Source organism: Hyaena hyaena, unplaced genomic scaffold (assembly GCF_003009895.1).
Source record: "Hyaena hyaena isolate Hyena2069 unplaced genomic scaffold, ASM300989v1 scaffold_191, whole genome shotgun sequence".
In the NCBI taxonomy this organism is placed as follows: Eukaryota; Metazoa; Chordata; class Mammalia; order Carnivora; family Hyaenidae; genus Hyaena; species Hyaena hyaena.
This window is the reverse complement of record NW_024080824.1, coordinates 1,492,869-1,513,208: the sequence shown is the minus strand read 5'-3', so window position 1 is coordinate 1,513,208 and position 20,340 is coordinate 1,492,869. Positions and strand designations below refer to the sequence as shown.

The following is a 20,340-nucleotide window of genomic DNA, read 5'->3' as shown; positions in this document are numbered from 1 at the left end:
CTTAGAAGAGAGTAACCCTCCTAAAACACCTTGACTGACACTAGTTAGATCTGGGCTCAAATTTAGGTTTTACCATTTCTTATCTACATGACTTCCAAGAGACAGTTCAGTTTTGATATATTTTATCATCTGATAGAGAAGCCAAAGCCCTGGCACAGATAACCATATGTAATAATGTAAGCATTATGAGAGAGTACAAATATATATGTACTGCCCTGATAATCCCTAGTAAGGAGTTCTGAATCATAGTACTTAGGAAAATCATGAGATATCCAAAAGGTTCCAAATTGTCACAGCTGTAAAACTGAAAAATTAATTTTACCTCATGAAAATATATTAATCATGGAAATCCATGTTGGTGATTTCATTATCTGTATGATCCTTTTAATATCCAGGTCTCTCAATTCTCTGACATCCTCTACTTTAGTGATCCCTCTAGTTAACTTCAGTCACCAGTTTTCAGTCATTTCCTCTACCATTAATGACATTTCCTCCATAATCTCATTTCTAAGCACCTAACTCAAGAATGACAGCCTATATTTCCACTCTCTTCCTGTTACCTCAATTCTAGCAATCCTTTGACCACTCCCTGCCTCCCAGCAACTTCTAATCCATTGTTTCAAATACCTTCTCACTGTCCCTTGGGTCCTGATACCCTTACTGCCCTTCTTATTCAGTCTGAATTCTGTAGACACTCATTCATCAGTATCCCTTGCATACATCCTCAATTCCTTTGCCTGTCTCTCACTTCATCATATTCAGTTAACTTAAACCACTAGGCTGGATAAAATTAACTATTGGTTTACTCTGTGCCGGCGCGTGAAGGTGGATGTGACTGGAAGGAAACCCATTCTAACCTAACCATACTAACCAGTGACACTTTAAATTCAGGACTATTAATCTCAGATGTGGTTTTTAAAAAACTTTAAAGTTTATTTTAGAAAGAGAGAACAGAAAGGGGAGGACAGAGAGAGAGAGAGACTGAGACTCTCAAGCAGGCTCCATGCTCAGAGCAGAGCTCCATGCGGGGCTTGATACCACCACTCTGGGATCATGACCTGAGCTGAAATCAAGAGTCAGATGCTCAACTGACTGAGCCATCCAAGTACCCTTCAGCTATGTTCTTAATAGTGACAAAAATCTTCTGTATTTCTCTAGTATCTTTACTTTTCCATTCTCCCAGAAAGCCATTTCATGTCTTCTTTTTTCTCCTTAAGCCTGTAATAACTTATTTCCCATTAACTGTCTGCTGATGACCTTAATTCCTCTTTTACTCTTTTATGTAGGAAAGGCAACCAAGACGTAGGATATCTAGAAAAAAATAAAATGGCACTCATAACTCCTAACTTATCAGAAATTACACATTAAATGTAAATAGATTAAACACTCTAATTAAAAGAATTGTAGAATAGATAAAATCATGATCTGGTTACATGCTGCCTATAACAAACACACTTTGCCCTAAAAGATACCAAGAGATTGAAAATAAAAGTGTACAAAAAGATACACCATGCGGACTTTAACCAAAAGACCACTGGAGTGACATTATATACTAATGTTAGATAAAACAGCCATTAAGAAAAAAGGTGTTGAAAGAGAAAAGGAGGACATTTTATAATGATAAAAAATTAAATCTATCAAGAAGGTAACAACAATTATAAATACATATTCACCTAATAACAGAGTTCCAAAATACATGAAGCAAAAACTGGCAGAATAGATGGGAGCAATATAGACAATTCAACAATAATAGCTGGAAACTTCAGTACCCCAGTTTCAGTAATGGGTATAACAACTGGACAGAAAGTCAGCAAGAAGCCTTGGACATCACTACAACTAGACTTAATAGACATCTATAGAATATCCTTAATACTTAAATTTATTTTTCCAAGGCCCAGCTTTTGCCCTTTACAAGTCAAATTGTTTGTTACATTGGAATTTAGTAACTAGTCAGAATTTTTGTGTGTATAATAAATTAGGGTTCGAGGTTTTCACTGGTACACTGTGCACTATATTCCTATGTATATATAACATGGAACTAACTATTCAACTAGTGGGACAGGAGTACAAATTTTCAAGCACACATGGAACATTCTCTAGGATAGACCATATGTGCTAAACCATAAAACAAGTTTCAATACCTGTTAAAGGACTAATGGTCATACAAAGTATGTTCTCTATCAGAATGGAGTGAAATTAGAAATATGTAACAGAAGAAAATTGGGGAAATTCACAAATACGTGGAAATTAACATGCTTCTAAACTCTGATGAACTCTATGTCAACTGATTAGGGAACTCACATGACATCTGCATAATCCTTTTTGCCAAATAAAATAAACTAGTCACATGAGTGATGTTCCATCATATTCACAAGTTCCGCCCACACTCTGAAGGAAGGGATCGTATAGGCCATGTACACCAGAAGGGTGGTATCTTGGGGGCCATATTAGAATTCTGCCTACCATGCTATCTCCTCACCCTGTCTTGGTCTTCTTGGTTTGTGGTAGCTGTTTTCTCAATTCCCCAGACCTCACGTGATCTATCAGCACATCCTTTTAACTCTAACTTTTAAATATACCCAGAATCTGAACTTTTCTTACTGTCTATACTAGTACTAATGCCCTAATCCAAGCCACGGTTATTTCTCACCTGGGATAATGAAGTTGTTTTCCAACTAGTATCTTTCTGCTTTTGCCCTTGACCTTTACCTGCCTGTTCTCAACATAGTAGCTAGAGTAATCCTGATAAAATATAAATCAGATCATGTTACTCTTTTGCTGGAAACCCCATAATGGTTGACAGTTGGCAAAATCCTTACAGCGACCTAAAGGCCCTTACGTAGTCACTCCCACCTCACTGCCACCTCATTACCTCTCTGTCCTTCTTACTTGGTAATTTCCCCCTTATTTCCTCTCCTCAAGGTACACTGGCCTTCTTGCTGTTTCTCAGACCCCCTGGGCCTCTTCATCAGGCCCCGTGCACTTGCCGTTACCTTTGCCTGGATTCTCTTGCCCTGGATATTTGCATGGTTCACCTTTGCCTCAGTCAGGTCTTCACTAAAATATCAGGTTGTCCCTGGCCACGTGTTTAATCTGCCCCCTCCATATATACAGTCTCCCTATCTTCCCTCCTTGCTTCGTTGTCCTCCTCAGCACTTAAAATCTAACTTTTTTAAAAAAACATTATTTGTTGTTTTGTCCCCATGCTAGAATGGAAGTTCCGTGTGAGCAGGGCCTTTCCTGGCTTTGTTTCCTGCCACATTTTCTGCTCCTAGAGAAGTGTCTGGCACATAGCATTGCATTTAGGAAATATTTGTTCAGTTAATGAATGAACTTTTAAAAAATATTTGGAGGAATGTATGATAACAGTTTCTCCAAGTTGAATTTGTACCTCACTTGTCTTACACATAAAATCACTTTTCCCTTCTTCGTGAATTTTATAATAACCAATATAAATAATTGAGTATAATTGTCTCCAATAGACTTAAAGAATTATCAGTTAATATTACCTTTTTTAGAACTTGTCCTTTTTAATTCACTGTTATGTTCAGGCTCGTTTTACCTGTGCATTTATTCTTGGGCAGTGAGTCATTTATGTCTTTAAAATAAAAAGCTATAGTTGGCCTCACAACCTTTTAAAAGCAGTATTTTAAAGGACTTACAAATTAAAGATGATACTCAATAAAAATAGAAATATATTATTTAATGCTCCAAATTGGAAAGTTTGGGCACAGTTTACTGGAAAGGAAGAATTAAGGGTGTCAAAAATGCAGCACTTGTAAATTTTAGGAAAGATTGTTAATATTGCTAATTTTGAGTACTGTTAAGTCTTAAAAGGTAGTGTATTTCACTGTCATGTTCGTGTTTCATTCTCTTTTACTCTTCCTGTGTGTGTCTTTGTATTTGTGACTGTTGGGGGGGGGGTAGTGTTTCCTCCCAATAATCTTTTCTGTTTCAGAAAACTCTTCCTGTGGTTCTGTTGTTCTTGGACTCCTTGCTCATACTAAGCTCTTTCCAAAATTTGACCGTATTAATGACATAAAATCGGTTTATACATTTTTATTATTATACCTAATTGACTATCATGTGCCATTTGTATCTTTGAGCACAAGTTGTTTTTTCATGTGACTTTGTTGTTGTTATTTTTTACTTTTTTTTTTTTTTTTTTTACTTTATTTTTGAGAGACAGAGAGAGACCACAAGTTGGGGAGAGGCAGGGAGAGAAAGAATGAGACACAAAATCTGAAGCAGGCTCTAGGCTCCGAGCTGTCAGTACAGAGCCCGGTGCGGGGCTCAAACTCACAAACTGTAAGATCCTGACCTGAGCTGAAGTTGGACCCTTAACCGACTAAGCCACTGAGGTGCCCCTCATGTGGCTTTGTTTTTAACTTTTGTTGATTAACTTCTTTTGATTTTCTTAGCTTTTTCTTTTTTTCTTTTTTCTTTTTTTTTTAACTTCTACTGAAGCAGTAACTTTGGGTCAAGTATGATTTCTAATCTCCAGTAGCTGGGCCGTAGAATTCCACCTTTATAGTTCATCACCCACATGATCTTAGGAATGTTAGGTAGCTTCTCATATTTTCTTCATCTATTTATAGAGCTAATATCTATCACTGAGAGTTATTGTTCGAATTAAATTACAAGATTGTCAAGAAGGAAGCACTTGATTTTGAAGCTGAATGAATCCCTGTTAGGTTATTCCTGTTGAAATTTGCAACCCCCTTCACCTCTCACCATGTAAGCTTTTCTTTTCCTGTTCCTTTTGACATTTTTCCCCATCTTCCTTTCTCTCTCTCTCTCTCTTTTTCTTTTTGTTGTAAGTCTCACAGACGATACATAGGGTAAAAAGTTTCATAAGTTACGTTAACTCTCCTTTGTCAGACAGTCAGTGCTTGAACTCTTTCCTGTCTCCTCCTTTGTCAGTCAGGGGTGTTTGGGAAAGGCAGTTCGGTGGAGGACCCGAAGAGTGGTAGCTGCATACTTAATTCCACTTTGCTGTTACCTTAATTCCACTTTGCTGTCATCCGGGTCACAGATGGAAACCCAATCTACCTGGAACAAGAAGAACTTCTTCAGTGTGAATCCTGTATTAATGAATTTGTTAAATTAGTCTCTGACAACACAGAAAAGAGAGTACTCTGTTATATATAAGAGATTTTATTGTTTCATCTATACATGACTTCAAGGACATGATGGAAAAGGTGCTCTTTCAGCCAGGCCAGGGAATATCCAATTGGGCTAGTACCACACTGAGCATATTTAAGAAATGAGCTCTGGCAAGAGCAAAGCTTATTTTCAGTTCAGTTTTTAAAGATGCAGGGGGAGTTTCATTACTGTTGTTAAAGACATTTCACTATTCAGATTTGTAAGAAACTAAAATTATTCTTTCAATCAGATAGGTTTTTAAAAAATATTTTTAATGTTCATTTTTGAGAGGGAAGGGAAGGGACAGAGGGCGGGGGCAGGCACAGAATCCGAAGCAGGCTCCAGGCTCTGAGCTGCCAGCATACACCCTGACGCGGGGCTCAAACCCATGAGCTATGAAATCATGACCTGAGCCGAAGTCAGATGTTCAACCGACTGAGCAACCCAGGTGTCCCTCAATGGATGATAGTTTTAATGAATTTAATTAATTTATTTGTACTAGGCACTATTCTATAAACCTTTTAAAAACATTTTAAAGAATACATGAAATATAAGAAAATCTAAATTACAAAAGGAAGCAAAAGAAGAATGAAAATTATGAATGGGACCATTAAAAAGGAAGACTGGTCAAAAATTTGCTCATTGAGACTTGACAAAACCTATAGTCATGATCTTACATACTTGCTTAGGGTTAGACTAAATTTGGATTTAAGCCTTTTAATGGTCAACAAGAAAAAGAAAGTTAATTTTTAAATTTGCTACATGATGAGTAAAAAACCCATTGCTCAGAAGAACCAAAACTGTTCTGTTAAAAAAAACCTGAAAGGACTTTCTCCAGAGAGTCCATGTGAAAATGACCCTGTGTGATCCAGCAGGTAACACTGTCAACGGCAGCTTAGTTAGAAGAAGAGCAAGGGTGACTGTCACGGAGCCATTTCCCAGGACAAGTGTCAGTGCAGACTGATGGTGTCACACTGAGCACCAGTCATTAAAGGAGTCATTCTGTGGAATGGGTCAGGCCCAGTGTGCTATGCTTTGCAGAGTGCCCTTCTCTGCTGGTCTGACTTGATTTCAACACATATTTTAGGAAATCTAAAAATGGATTGCGTGTTCCTCAATCACTTTTTCTTAAATGACTTTTTTTCCTCAGATGAATTTTGTTAAATATTTGCTGGCACTGACAGCCGTGTTTGTGGAGAAAAAAGTGCATCCATATAGAATATGGAGTTTGATTAGATTGACTTCTTTTGCAAACTGGAAAGCTGAATAAAGATATAGGACTTCAGGGGCCATCCAGCCTATACAGGAGCTGAAGATGTGCCCTCAAAAAAAAAAAAAAAATTCAGCCTAACAAATTCTTTGGAATCTGCTTTAGTGTCCAAGCAGATGTTAGCAGAGTTCTACCATACTCTGTTATGGTCACAGCACATTGAACCTGGCAGATTTTTCAAGCTTATATAACCAGATAACCACTCGGTGGAAAAGCTCAGTGCACTCATGAAACTTTGTCTAGCTTTGACATTGTGACTCCTTGGTTTATCTTTGAATATATACTGAGAAAATAAGAGTAAGGATATTGTTGGGTAGGACTGTTATGTATTATCCAGCTAAAAATTGAGGGACAATCTACCCAAAGTAACATATTTGGTTACAGAATAAGAGATCTATAGCCCTTTCTTTTTCTGGCAGGAACTAGTTAACAAAGACATTCCTTGTTAGTGATAACAAAACTCTGGTGCCCTAAAGCTTATAAACATAATAATAAACTATTTGTCTCAAATGCCAAGGAGAACTGCATGCACCAACTGATAAAAGTGGTGGCGTCATGTTATTAACAAAAATATGAGGCTAGAAAATACCCTCTTATACCTCACAGAACACATTTTTATCATTCATCAAAGAGCCTTTTTACTTTTTTGACTCTTAGAGAATCAGGTGCTGGTTCTGAGTAAACTTATCAACGTATTTGCACAGAATTTCCCAATGGGAAAGAGTTACTGAATACTAAGGTTTATGTTATTTTTAAAAGGCTGAAGAATGCTTCGATTTTGTGATGGTCGTTACCGTGACTTTTCCTATTAATACTCTGCCTAGAAGCCAGGTATCCATGTTCACTGGCAATGAACCCTGTGGTCACTCGGTGATGATAATTGAGGTAATGCGATGAAAAGCAGAATATTCAGGTGACTACAGCAGTTTGCTAGAAATCAGGAAATTCGGCTCCTGGCCTTCACTCCGTCAGTGATTTTAGGATGTTTGTCATATCTTCTGAACATTTTGTATCTCAGCTTCTCCATCTGTTAAACTGAGTTTGTAATAACTGCCCTGGTCTATCTCACAGGAATGTTGCATGGACAAATTAGATAAGTGTAAAAGTGCCTTGGAGGTAAAGCCACTCTGTGAATAAAAATTAGTGTGATGGAGCTACTGAAAAGTACGTTGCAGAGGCTAGAATGGTTCATCTCTGCAGGCTTCATGACTAGATAAGGCTTCATAATGGATTCCTGTCAAGGAAACCAAACCCATCTTATCATTTCATGACTATATAGTATTTAATGGAAAAAAATCTCTTTACAAACATTTGTTACCTTGATACAAATGTGCATTAAAAATCAGTCATGTTTTAATTAAATAAAAACCTTCCTAAGTAGCTTCAAAACAGTCTCTAATATCCAGTTGACAGTTTCCATAGTCTATTTGGAAGGGTCATAAACATTTGATATGTTTGGTAGAGTTGAAAAATAAGTATATGAAACAATGTGGGGGAACAGAAATTGACTGCAGTGTTTTCTCAGGTAATAATACTATTTTTAAGATTCTTAACTTTACCAAATTGAGATTTCTCTTCTTTTTTTATTTTATAAAAATGTCAAGGTCCATCTCTGGCTAAACCATGTATTTTTTTCCTGGTTACATCATTTTATATCAGAGTTAACATCCTCATTCTCAATCATAATCATGATGCAGACAGACCCACTCATTGCCACTCAAAAACCATAAACACCAAATCTGTTGAAGGTGAAAAAAAGTGGGGGAATTGGCCTTTGTTGAAGGAATCCCTTAAGTGCTTTCTACTCCTCCCCCTTATTCTCTTCACATAAATGTTCAGAGAGTTCCTATGTAAATTTACTGCACCCATGGTTTCAGCCCTTGAGAAGGATAATTGAGCAAGTATTTAATTGTTTGGACATTGCATAAAAGAGATTCTGTCCAACCTAACTTTAGAAACTTTTATTCCCAAGCCAACTTGATCTCTTTTCTTCTGGCAGGGGACCATTCTTAGTGGCACTGGGGAAATCTTGGCACCCAGAAGAATTTAACTGTGCTCACTGCAAAAATACAATGGCCTACATTGGATTTGTAGAGGAAAAGGGAGCCCTGTATTGTGAGCTGTGCTATGAGAAATTCTTTGCTCCTGAATGTGGTCGATGCCAAAGGAAGATCCTTGGAGTGAGTATCAGAAACCTGTGTTTATTCTGAGTGAGCTTTAAAGCACAATGATTTTTTTGTTTTGAAACCCTTACATCAATTTTCCTTTTTATTCTTGCTTGATCCCCTCTGTGTTTTCATCGCTGTTTATTATTGTAAAGCAAAACTAAATAGACCTCTGTAGAAGTGTATCGGACTCGTGGGGTTAAGTTGTCTTTGGTTTTGTCTTACTGAGTGCTCACTTGTCTGGTGAAAGTCTAGCCACTGTGGGGAAAAAATAATTTACTGTGGGTGTGCTACCTCAACAGGACCCTGTTTGCTCAGGAATGAAGAGGTCGCACAGGACCACACACATCAGAGTTCTCAGAACTGACACCTTCACTGTTTTAAATTAAATTCCATAGCTTTTATAAGACCAGCATTTCCTCATTTGTCAGGGTTCAAGCACAGGGCACAGATCTCATGAAATATATAAAACATGAAGCCTATAAATAATCTGTTTTTCTTAAATGCATATAATGTTTAAAAATATAACCTATATTATGAGAGTAGACATGTGATAGAAAAATAATCTAACCACTGTTTTGGGTTGTTTTTTTTTTTCCTTTTCAAAAAGGGAGTAATGGAGGAGTCAGATACATAATAAATAATGATGAATAAATGAATTTCCTGCTCGGGAATACTCAGTGTGCAATTTACAAAGAAAGGGTCAGTCATTTCCTATGGGTGACCAGGAATTGGAATTTTATTTTAGAAGTAGCCAAGGTGTCTGATCCCGTACGAAACTCAAATAAACTAATGCAAAAGATGGAGATGGCATTGCTGAATTCTGCTATTCTCTTTATAAAAATATAATGAAACTTTAATTCATAACAGTTGAGAGAAAAATTAGTAAGAATTATTGACTAGTTTGAATTTCATATTACATCAATTACATATTACTTTAAATGGGTCTAAAACTTTGAGGACACTTTAAATTGTAAATATACCACATGAAATGTTTCTATATTATTAATTCGTACAATATATTGGGAACAAAGGAGTAGCATGATTCAGGCTATACCTTCCCAAATGACAAATAATAAGTGGAATATATGTTAATACTGTTTCAGTATATGAATACAGTCTACAGATTCTAGAATAATTAATAATACAAAGTCAGGTAACAGTCTTAGAGCCAGATGAAGTTAGGAAATGGAAATCTTACCCTCATCGGCTTAGAGATGGACTGGAACTTGACTAGAGGGACAGATCCTCTGGATTGTGTTTTAGTTGTTCTATTGCCGGTTCAAAGGAATAGGAATCTGTCTCAAGGATAGAAAGGGAAATAAATGCTAAGAGCCTTGAGAAATGATTTGGCTCAGTGTACATTTGTTGTACATGTTCATGGTCATCTTCTTGGTTCTCAATAACTGCCATTTCTTCCCATTCCCCATCACTAATGAACTGTCTCATTTTCTATGGCTAATAATTTACTCTGTATCATTGTACTTTGACAATTTTTTATCATAAAAAAATACTTCTCTCTACAACAATTAGAAACTACAAAAAAAAATGTAAAGAAGAATATTAAAATGACCTATATATTTACCCATCCCAGATAATTCCTGAAAACTTAGGATGTATTTTCTTCCAGTTTTCTCTTTGTAAGTAATTCATTTACAAAATTGTAACCATATTTTATGTGTAACATCCTCTTTTTTTGTGATAAATATTATGGAAAGAGTAAATTCCCATTTTATTAACTAATCTTCAAAAATAATGTTTAATGGCTCCATCTCTCTCAATGCAAAGAAATGATTCCTTTCAAAACCAGCTTCTTAAGACTTCTCTTACTAATTAAAATCTGGCCCAAGTCTTTGATACTTGGTATTTTTAATCATAGGGTCATTGTTGACGAGAATCCATACTTTATGGTTCAAATTTTAGATGCTCATTTGAATGTGTGCTTAGTGTAGTCACAGCTGATTTCCAGAACCCTAAACATGTGTTAAATTGATTGGATTACCCTGATTATGTTATTGTTCCTATAATGCACCAAAGCATAGGTTTGTTTAATTTTTAAGCGTTTTGCCCTTCGTCCATGACATTTTCAAGATAATAGTATGAAACCTTTGTAAGTTAATATTCCCTGACACCCTTTTGAGAGAAAGCAGAATGTATTGTAGCAAGCACTTAGGAAATGCTTACTTTATTCACCCCATGTATAATGTTTAAGTAACACAACAGTCATTATTTAAATAAGTTTATTGATGTGTATTTGTGGAAAACACACGTATTATATAGTGTATCAGTTTAGGCCATTTGTGAGTCTGTCTTTAGAGGAAGAGCTGATGGTAAAGACAAAGCGTGTGCCTACTTTGAGTCAATGTAAAAGGACTATGTTGGTACAACGAGTAGAGTAAGCCTCTGTGTATAGCCATCTTTCTTATATCCAGTTGCTTTTCTATAACAGGAAGTCATCAATGCTTTGAAACAAACTTGGCACGTTTCCTGTTTTGTATGTGTGGCCTGTGGAAAACCCATTCGTAATAATGTTTTTCATTTGGAGGATGGTGAACCATACTGTGAGACTGGTAAGATCCTGAAGCCATTAGTTTCTTGACTTTTGAATAAACTTAACCCTTATGTTACTACAAAGTTTAAAGGAAATAAGGGGCAAAGTTTAAAGGAAATTTGAGTTGTTTTAGGGGCATTTAATGTTACTCTAAATATATAGCAAAAAAAACTATGTAAAATTTTTATGTGATTTTTTCAAAACATATTCCCAACTTCATTAAGAGAAATGAGCATGTAAGCATTATCTAGTAGAAAAATATTTTACTTGAATCCCTAGTTTATGGGTATGAATTCTACCACACTGTGTAGCTTGAAGCCACCTCTCAACAGTCTAATGGTGAATTTTGGGCGGTTACAAACATGAGAAGTGTTCAGCTATTGAACATGATATTGAATTGCTCTTTAAGGCAACTGCCTTGAAAATACATTGGATGTCCTTTGTTACTCTTACTGAATGGGAGGGCTTGTATTGCTCCCTTAGTAAAATTATTTTTCATAAACTGGACTCTAAGGATCAGTTGGCTACATTTGTCTTATTACCTGAGCTCTGAACACGTGCTTTTCTTTCCCAAAGGCTGTAAGTGAGCTTCTATAACACTTGTTTATTAATATTACTCTTAGATGTTGGTACCACACATACGTTTCAAAAAATAAAATATCTTCCCTTTTTCATGCCTGCATACATTACCAGTGCATTTCTACTTTGGAGTTTTATTGTTGATCTGCCTTGAGATTTTTCAAAGTGTGGTGCTGGAGGAAGGGAATATTGTACACTGGTTAAGTTAAAGGAGTGGTCAACTTTTTTTTTTTAATGTTTTTTATTTATTTCTAGGAGAGAGAGAGAGAGAGCGTGAGCAGGGGAGGGTCAGAGAGAGAGGGATTCACAAACTCTGAAACAAGCTCCAGGCTTTGAGCTGGCAGCACAGCGCCCGACGCGGGGCTCGAACCCACGAACCGCAAGATCATGACCTAAGCAAAAGTCAGACGCTTAACCGACTAAGCCACCCAGGCGCCCCATGAGCGGTCAACTTCTAATTTGAGTCTAGTCAGCATCACTTGACCTTTTATTGCTCACTCACTCCTTTCAGCTCCTAGCTAGGACCAGTCTAGATCTATGCCAGACTATCCACCAGGAAGCTCTGTGGAAATTCCAGTGAATTGTCTCATCCCTGGGCTTTTCGGGGACAGGATGGCTATAAGCTGCTATGTGATTCAATCAGAATATTTCACGTTTTGTAATTTCACTTAATTCTTCTGAAGAAAGGGGAGGTTGTTTCTTTGTTTTAAAATTAAGTTTAGCAAGACATTTTGACTAACTGGCAAATAGTCCCTATCCAGCTAAATATGTATGCAACTATCTTGCCTTAATATCACATTTAATGTAGTCTAAGAAGTCAGATTTTTTAAAACCCCAAATTGCTTCTAGAAAGGGAAAAATATTTTTGAAGATTTATTTAAATGTCACTTCTAATCAAGGTGTTCTATTCTTGTATTTTTACTAACCTCCAACACTTGTTATTAGCTCAGCCTTTCCTGTTTCAATAAATGCCCCACTGACCACTATCCCAAAATTTAAGATTCTGCTCTTTCCCTTACTCTCTTCATATCCAATGTAATTAGTAAATTCTAGCAGGTACCCTCAGTGTATATAAGTTGTTCATTTCTCTTCACCTCAGTGGTCACAACCGAATCCAACTCACCCTTTGCCTGAAATGCTCTAATCACCAACTAAAATGATCCATCTTCTTTCTCCAACCCTTAAATAGAAGTTATGATAATATTTGTTTCAATGTAAATTAGATTATGCTCGATACCTTTCTTGGCTTCCACTTGAGTAAACATATACTCCTTGGTAGGCCTGCTTTGCCAACCTTGTCTTCTACCACTTTACCCTCTGTCAGGCATACAAACATGCTTTGCTTTGCTGAACATGCTAAGGTCCTGCCTCAGGGCCTTTGTACTTGCTGTTTCTTCTAACCGATACGTTCTTCCACAGCTTTTCTGTGGTGATTTCTCTTTTTTTTTTTTTTTTTTTTTTTGTCAAGCCTCAGCCCAACTTTTACCTCCTTAGAGAAGCCTTTCCTAACCTACCTATTTAATGGAGTGTTACACACCTCCTCTAACTATTCTGTATCACAGGGTTATTTTCTTCATGGTACTTTACACAGTCTGAAATTATTTATTATCACTTATTTGAAAAGTACAATAAATGACAACATCCTGCTCCCAATGAGAATATAATCACCGTAAAGAGAGAAGCCACATCTGTCTTCTTCACCACAGTACCACCCATCAGTGCCTAGAACGATGACTGGTACATAGGACTCAGCGGATAGGTGTTGAGCAGATGATGCTAAGGAATATTGACTAGTATTATATTATTATTTTAATATTACATTATTATTACTTACCTTAAGAAAGGTAAATCAAGTTGGAAATGATAGTTTACTTTCTGCCCCAGCCCAGGTTGGAGTAAACACAAGCAGTGAGAGTGGCTGCATAAGTGAATAATGCCATTAAGTTCTAATTTAGTAATAATAAAGAAACATCTTATCAAAACTGCTTTCTTCAGGGGGCGCCTGGGTGGCTCAGTCGGTTGAGCGTCCGACTTCGGCTCAGGTCATAATCTCACATTTTGTGGGTTTGAGCCCCGCATCGGGCTCTGTGCTGACAGCTCAGAGCCTGGAGCCTGCTTCCCATACTGTGTGTCCCTCTCTCTCTGCCCCTCTCCTGCTCATGCTCTGTCTCTCAAAAATAAATAAATGTTAAAAAAACAAAACCTGCTTTCTTCAGAAGAAAATCTTACTGGTATTTTATAACTGTAATCTGTGTCAAGTAAATGGTGTTCTCTGGCTAAGGATTTTCAGCATGAAGTCATACAATTGAAAGGAAATTGCAGCAAAAGAAATAGTGGCTAATACAGTTACGATGCGGTCCGGCTAGAACCTCAGTCCAGGCACTTACTGGTGGAAGTTCCTTGTGACTTTTTTTTTTCTTTCCTTCCAAGTTATATCCTCTAGGAAATGTGCTGACATCAGATATTTCTTCTTGATTTATGTTTTTTAGTGGTATTGTTGCTAGTTTTTGGAAGTTGTCTTTTGTTAACACAGCCATGTCTATTGATAACTTATCAGAGAACAGAGTTGTCCTTCATACATAGCTGGAGATAAGTGAGAAGTATTATGGGGAGAAATAGAATAAAGGACGTTAAGTTATATAATAGGTAACATTTACCCCCCAAGTGACCTAAACCGTGCTACGCATATACCTCAGGCCAAAACACGCCCTCTGAAAATTTTCTAGTTACTGGTTGCTTTACCTTTATCTTCTCATTTAATTCCAATTTTGTTGCTGCTTTCTAGGCATTATTATTCTAAAGCTTTGTCATGTTTCAATTATGTCTCCCACCCACCCACCACCCCAATACAGATTATTATGCCCTTTTTGGTACCATATGCCGTGGATGTGAATTTCCCATAGAGGCCGGAGACATGTTCCTGGAAGCCCTGGGCTCTACCTGGCATGACACTTGCTTTGTATGCTCAGTAAGTAAGCTCTTACTTCCAAGTGAGAAGAGCACAGTATGGCCAGTTTTAGCCTAAGCACCAACTGGAAATAACAGGTCTTCTGTCTTTCAATCCTTCACACTTAAAAATATTTTTATAGTGATTCTGAAAGTTGTTCATTAAAATTTTTGGCTTTTTTTTTTTTTTTTAATTACTTGACACAGAACAAGATGCTTACCCCTTTGGAGAAAGTCCTATTTTTAATTTATGTTTATAAGGAAAAGCTATAGGTTTCTTAAAACAGTAGGAGACCTTGGCATTTTTTAAAAACTATTTTATTGGAGTGTTCTTAGCAATTTTGGGAAACATGAGTACTTGAAATAGAAACAAACAATTCTAAAAATATCTGTTGTTGAATTAAGCATGGAAGTAAACTATATGTTGATTCGCTTCCTTCCTTAGCAATAGTCCATGAATCATATTTTTTCTTTTTGAGACTATAATAAAGATGAAGTGATATACTTACCTATTTCATTTGATATTTTAATATTTTTTATTTTTAATGGCGAAGATAGATTTAGAGATTTATATTACCCTAAGACTTTTTAATTTAGAAAGTAAATATCCAATAAAGATATTCTGTTCAGATTTTTTTTTTCTTAGATTTACTATACCTACTAGTTTTCAATACCCATTGTATGAAGGGAAAAAAAGTAATGTTATTTGAAATCAAAGGATTTCCCCAAACATTACCACTGGTCTTGTTTACCTCCTCCCTCTCGCAGACTTCATGGTACCTATAAAATGCTACAGCTAGTAGCACATTCGTCTGCTCCTATTTTCTGGTAGAGATGCTCAAGACTATTACACTACCCAAAGGCAATAGGAAAGACAAGAAGTGTAAATGCAGATAGTTAACAGACTGTATAATCCTCCGGTAGCCAGATGTTGACCAGGGTTTTTACTATAAGGAACAAAGAAATGAATTAAAAATAATTCTCAGGTGTTCTGTGTCTGGGGGCTCGGGAATATCTGGCAAAGCAATTGTATTTGTTCTTGTTTTGAGTCACATCGATTAGAATCTGGGAAGAGAACTTCTATTTAATGAGACCTCTTTATGTGTTCATTTTTCCATTAGGGCCAAATACTTCACTCATAATAGAAATAGTGATCACTGATTTAAATAAATTAGAATGCATTCCAGAAAAAAAGTCATTCTTCATTGCTTTTGAAAGATGACATAAAATATCATAGTGGTTGTTAAATATCAGAATGTCTAATACAACCAACTGAAGTCTTATCCAGTGAGTGAAAAATCATTTTTCCCTTCTTAGGCATATTTGATAAAATAATGATATTCTTTTAAATAATGCTTCTTTTTCAGGTATGTTGCGAAAGTTTGGAAGGTCAGACCTTTTTCTCCAAGAAGGACAAGCCACTTTGCAAGAAACATGCTCATTCTCTGAATTTTTGAAAGTCAACAGTTCAGGAGAGGAGAAGAAATTTTAAGAGAAAGAGGAAAATTAGAATTACGATTAATTTTTAGATTTAATATTTGTAGGAGTTTTGAAAAATAATAGTGACCCTGAAGGGATAAATTCCAGCTTTAGAAACCAAGTCTATGAGGAAATGTTTGGCTTTGTAAAGTAAAGAGACAGTTTGGCATTTATATTTACTTTTTTCCTGTATTTTCTGCCCATAAAATAACTTTTATAAAAGCCAGTTTCTTGGTTGACTATTAAATTCATCATAGAATAAATTAGTGAAGAATTAAACTTTAGAATAAAAACCTTTAACATTTAGGCTGAGATAATTAAACTTTCTTTCCTTGTTAGATAGTTCTGAGTAAACCTGTAAAAAGCAATGAAAATCTCCTTGCACTGTCAATAAGTAAAATGTATTTTTTCAAAAATAGTGCTTATCTTTAAAAGAGGAAATAGGAGTTGAAACAGAATTTTATCAGTAGTATGTGTCACTTTTTTAAAAAAAAACTGTATGTACTTTTTTTGTCTTCTAGCTGATCATTCCAGTAGGAAAGACCAATGATTTTTTATCAAAATGTGCCATGCCAATAGGAGGTGTTGTGTTTCTCTTTCATCTTCCCCCCTCCAAAAAGCCACCACATAGTTTATAAATTTCAAAATTTTCACCTTTGATTAAAATATGGCCATTTCTAATTATGTATTCAGTGGTTTATGACCTATACTAGTCAAACTCCATTTTACCCCCTTCCCTCATGCTGAGGTTAAGAGAGTAAGTAGAAGAGAGTGTGGATAGGAATTACGGTAAATCAGACCATTGTATCCATAATTTTTAAAAATCCCCTCCCCTTTCAGACAAGAAATCCATTAGATAGGTTTCAGATTTGTACTACTGACCAATAAAGTTTCGAGAATTCTCTTTGCAGAATAATTTTAATTCTACATTAGAAAAGTAAAAGATTGGCTTGGGGATGTGATAAAAATCTAGGATGTTTTGTTTTGTTTTGTTGCTTTCAGTAGCTCTCTCAATATTAGATGAACCACTTCCAAATGTGATCACGAAGTTTGGGAAGCTTTTATTCCCAAAGGTTGGTAGTATAGGAGGGAAACAGGAGGAATTATCCCGACTGGCTCATTTGTTGTTTTTTGTATTTGGGGGGAAAATTATGTAGATAACAGATTATGACATTGGATAGTTTTTCTCTTTGTTTCCAGAAGGGATGCAAGCCCACGATCCCACTAAGGTACAATATCAGTTTGTCTGGGGCAAGGTCCTTTTAAAGTTGAGACAGAACCCCAAGCCCTCCCTGCCCCATAACTCACTAACGACTTTACTTCCATTGTGTGCGTGTTTGTTATAGAGGGAGGTTTTAGGCTCTAATATTTGTTTAACCTCCCTAAGAACTTTCCAAGGCATCTGTCCTGAAAGCTGTTAATTTATGGCCTAGTAGATTTATATTATATACAGATAATAGCTAACTGGGAATAAAAGAATGAGAAGGGTGACATGAAGTGGCTTCGCCAGTAGGAACCCCCACCTACCTCCTCGCCCTGCATCTGTAGGGAGGCAGGAAGTTTTATTTTTGAAATAGAATGCTGGGACTGAATTGTGCGTTATTTCTCATTGCTGCTGAAACCACCTGTAGAGTTCATGCTGGCTAATGTGCGTGGTCACATATCGGAATGTCAGTCTCTTTCTTTACACGATAAAAAATAAATTGATGGTTTTGTTTTGATGTAGTAGAGATTTTTTTTTTTTGGTTGTTTAGTTTTGCCTTTATAGATTCTGTGCCAAGATAGTATTTGAAAAAGTTAATGGCATATAGGTATTTCCTCTAAAGAATTTTTTATTTGACCTGAATTTCTTACTAAGTTATCTTACACTAAGGATATTTTTATTCGACTTTTCTTCCTACACACCATTCATGAAGCATAATTTTGCATTCCTCTAAATTTTGTCCCTAAAAGGATAACATTGCTTCTTCCTAATTTATCATTTTGTCTTTGTGCTTTGTCCTCTTTTGTGGCAAGGCTTTTTATCTGTTCTTAAAACAGATAATCCTGTGAAATAAATACTAATTATAACCCAGAAGAATCTCTGTATTTTCCAGTGGGGAATGCCATATTTAACACACCAGCATTAATCTTTTAATAACTGGCAGAGCACTTTATTCTTCTGGTGAGCTCCCTGAATATTTATTTTTCTGATTATAAATATTCCGGATCAGTAGCATTTTTTTTTTTTAAGTATTACCTCTTTCCTGTAGAGTCTTTACTTGTAGTGTTTCCTGATGTATATTTTGGAATGCTGTACTTAGTATCACACAGATTAACATTACAGTATATGACTCTAAAATATGCCCCACTTGTATTTCCCAGATTCAGAAACGCTAGTGATAGGTTCCAATTCATAACATCCAATTCATAAACTACCAAGGGCTGAATGTTGCCCGTGGAGCAGCGGCCGAGAGAGGGCCCCACCGCGGATGCTCCCAGCACCACACTATTTCCTGCCGATTTGGGCTGCATGTACAGCCGAACACTAAAGCCTGGTCATTTGGTCACAGTGTTAAGACAGAACTGAGAGTTGAAATCTTCCAATTGTTAGTGAAACCTACAGTCAAAAGTCATCTACAACAAAAAGGTTTTTCATGGTGCCATTTTCTTGGGGTAGTATATTAGGACCACTTTCTTGGAAGATAACCTTCCTCTCCCTTGTGCAAGTATGAATCTAATGTTGTATTAGCGTTTTTGTGATGTATAGAGTCTTTTAACCATCCCTGTTGAAAGGAGAAGCTTTTCAGACAGAAGGGAGGGGAAGACACTGAGTAATTTTCCACAGGTCAGGTGTGGCGTCAGTTTGTCATCCTTATCCTCCAGATGTTTTAAGGTATTGGCTTTTGGAAATATCATTTGCCTTTCTGTTAATCTCTATTTTCTGTTGCTTTACATTTTTCAGTTTGTATATGTTTGTATTGTTTTGCTTTTGGCTACATTTTCTAATTAAACACCACATGAGAAATATAATCAGCATAGTTATACCTTAATGTGCACATAATCAATAAATAAATGGCCGCAGTGATGTAAATAAGCTCTCTTGGTCTTTCTTTTTGTGGGGGGCACGTGGGTCCCGTTAAAGTGACCATGGGGATAAAATAGGATTCGCAGGATCGGAAGAGAAGTCACGATTCTCAGGAGAATCCCTCTTATATGGCAAAAGAGCGTCACGTTCATTCTACTCTGAGCCACGTTTATGCTGTGCGTGTAGCAGGTACACAATGCATGTCTGTAAATTAATAAGTCCCATTGTTTTAAAAAATATTCATTGCTGAAACCGTTTATTGTAATAACCTGCCCTATCAAGCACTGTATTGTATCACATATCCTATTTAAATGCCGGAAGTCGTCATCAACATTTTCATGCTTTAATCAAGCAAGGCACCTTAATTCACAGTTAACTCAGCCCGATCTCATTAGTTAACTTTTCTATAACTAGGTAGGCTCATCTGTTCCTCATTTGTTTATTGATTTGAGTAAGATTTTTTTTCCAAGTGTATAAAGTTAAGAGGAATGTTTCTGTTTTAGGCTGTATATTGGAAATAAAAGACAAATTCAAGTCTATTTGCTCACAGTATATTAAACTCCAGAAGCCAAACTTATAAGGGCATCAAGTCTGCATTTGACATTTTAATAGCTGCTGTTTGGTTTCTATCAATCACGTCATTGCACATTAAAATGCACCAACAAAATAAGAGATCTGTCATTCCTTCGTTAAGAAACAGTAATCCAGTACAAGATTTATAGGCTTAGGACTCAACAGTGTGTGTTCACAATAAATCCCCATTCAGTGCTCAAGCCAGAAACAAGCCTCCCTATCGTTTGGTGTTTTCTGGTCAAAATGTCCCCAATATAAGATTATCAAAGGTTTTCTTCCAGAACCACGTATAAAATCCTTTCTGGCCGGCAAAAGCTTAATTTAGGTTGGCGGTTTCCCTTTTTAAGTATTCTCAGACAAGATCTTGGTTATATCAGAAACACATAGGTACTGATGTATTATTAGCGGGCCTGGTGTTAATTAGGGAGAATTACCAGAAATAGTTTGCTTCGTGGGAATTTATTACAGAGTCGCACTTGACTGATGGCAGAATAGGAGTTGCTGAGAGAGAGCAGCTCCCACTCGTAACCGCTAATTAATAGGGTGCCAAAATTCCGCAGAGGGG

At 36.4% G+C, this 20,340-nt stretch overlaps 1 protein-coding gene across 4 annotated transcripts in view; it reads left to right on the top strand.

Moving 5' to 3' along the window:
* PDLIM5 (PDZ and LIM domain 5) overlaps positions 1–19,212 on the top strand; it is a 222,054-nt gene extending 202,842 nt beyond the window's left edge. For all 4 annotated transcript variants that reach the window (XM_039241296.1, XM_039241295.1, XM_039241293.1 and 1 more), the window contains exons 10-13: positions 8,415–8,595; positions 11,030–11,150; positions 14,563–14,678; positions 16,024–19,212. In XM_039241296.1, coding sequence (XP_039097227.1) covers positions 8,415–8,595; positions 11,030–11,150; positions 14,563–14,678; positions 16,024–16,113 — 508 coding nt within the window. In that variant the 3' untranslated portion in view covers positions 16,114–19,212. The remainder of the gene's footprint in view (positions 1–8,414; positions 8,596–11,029; positions 11,151–14,562; positions 14,679–16,023) is intronic.
* Positions 19,213–20,340: the final 1,128 nt, after the last annotated feature.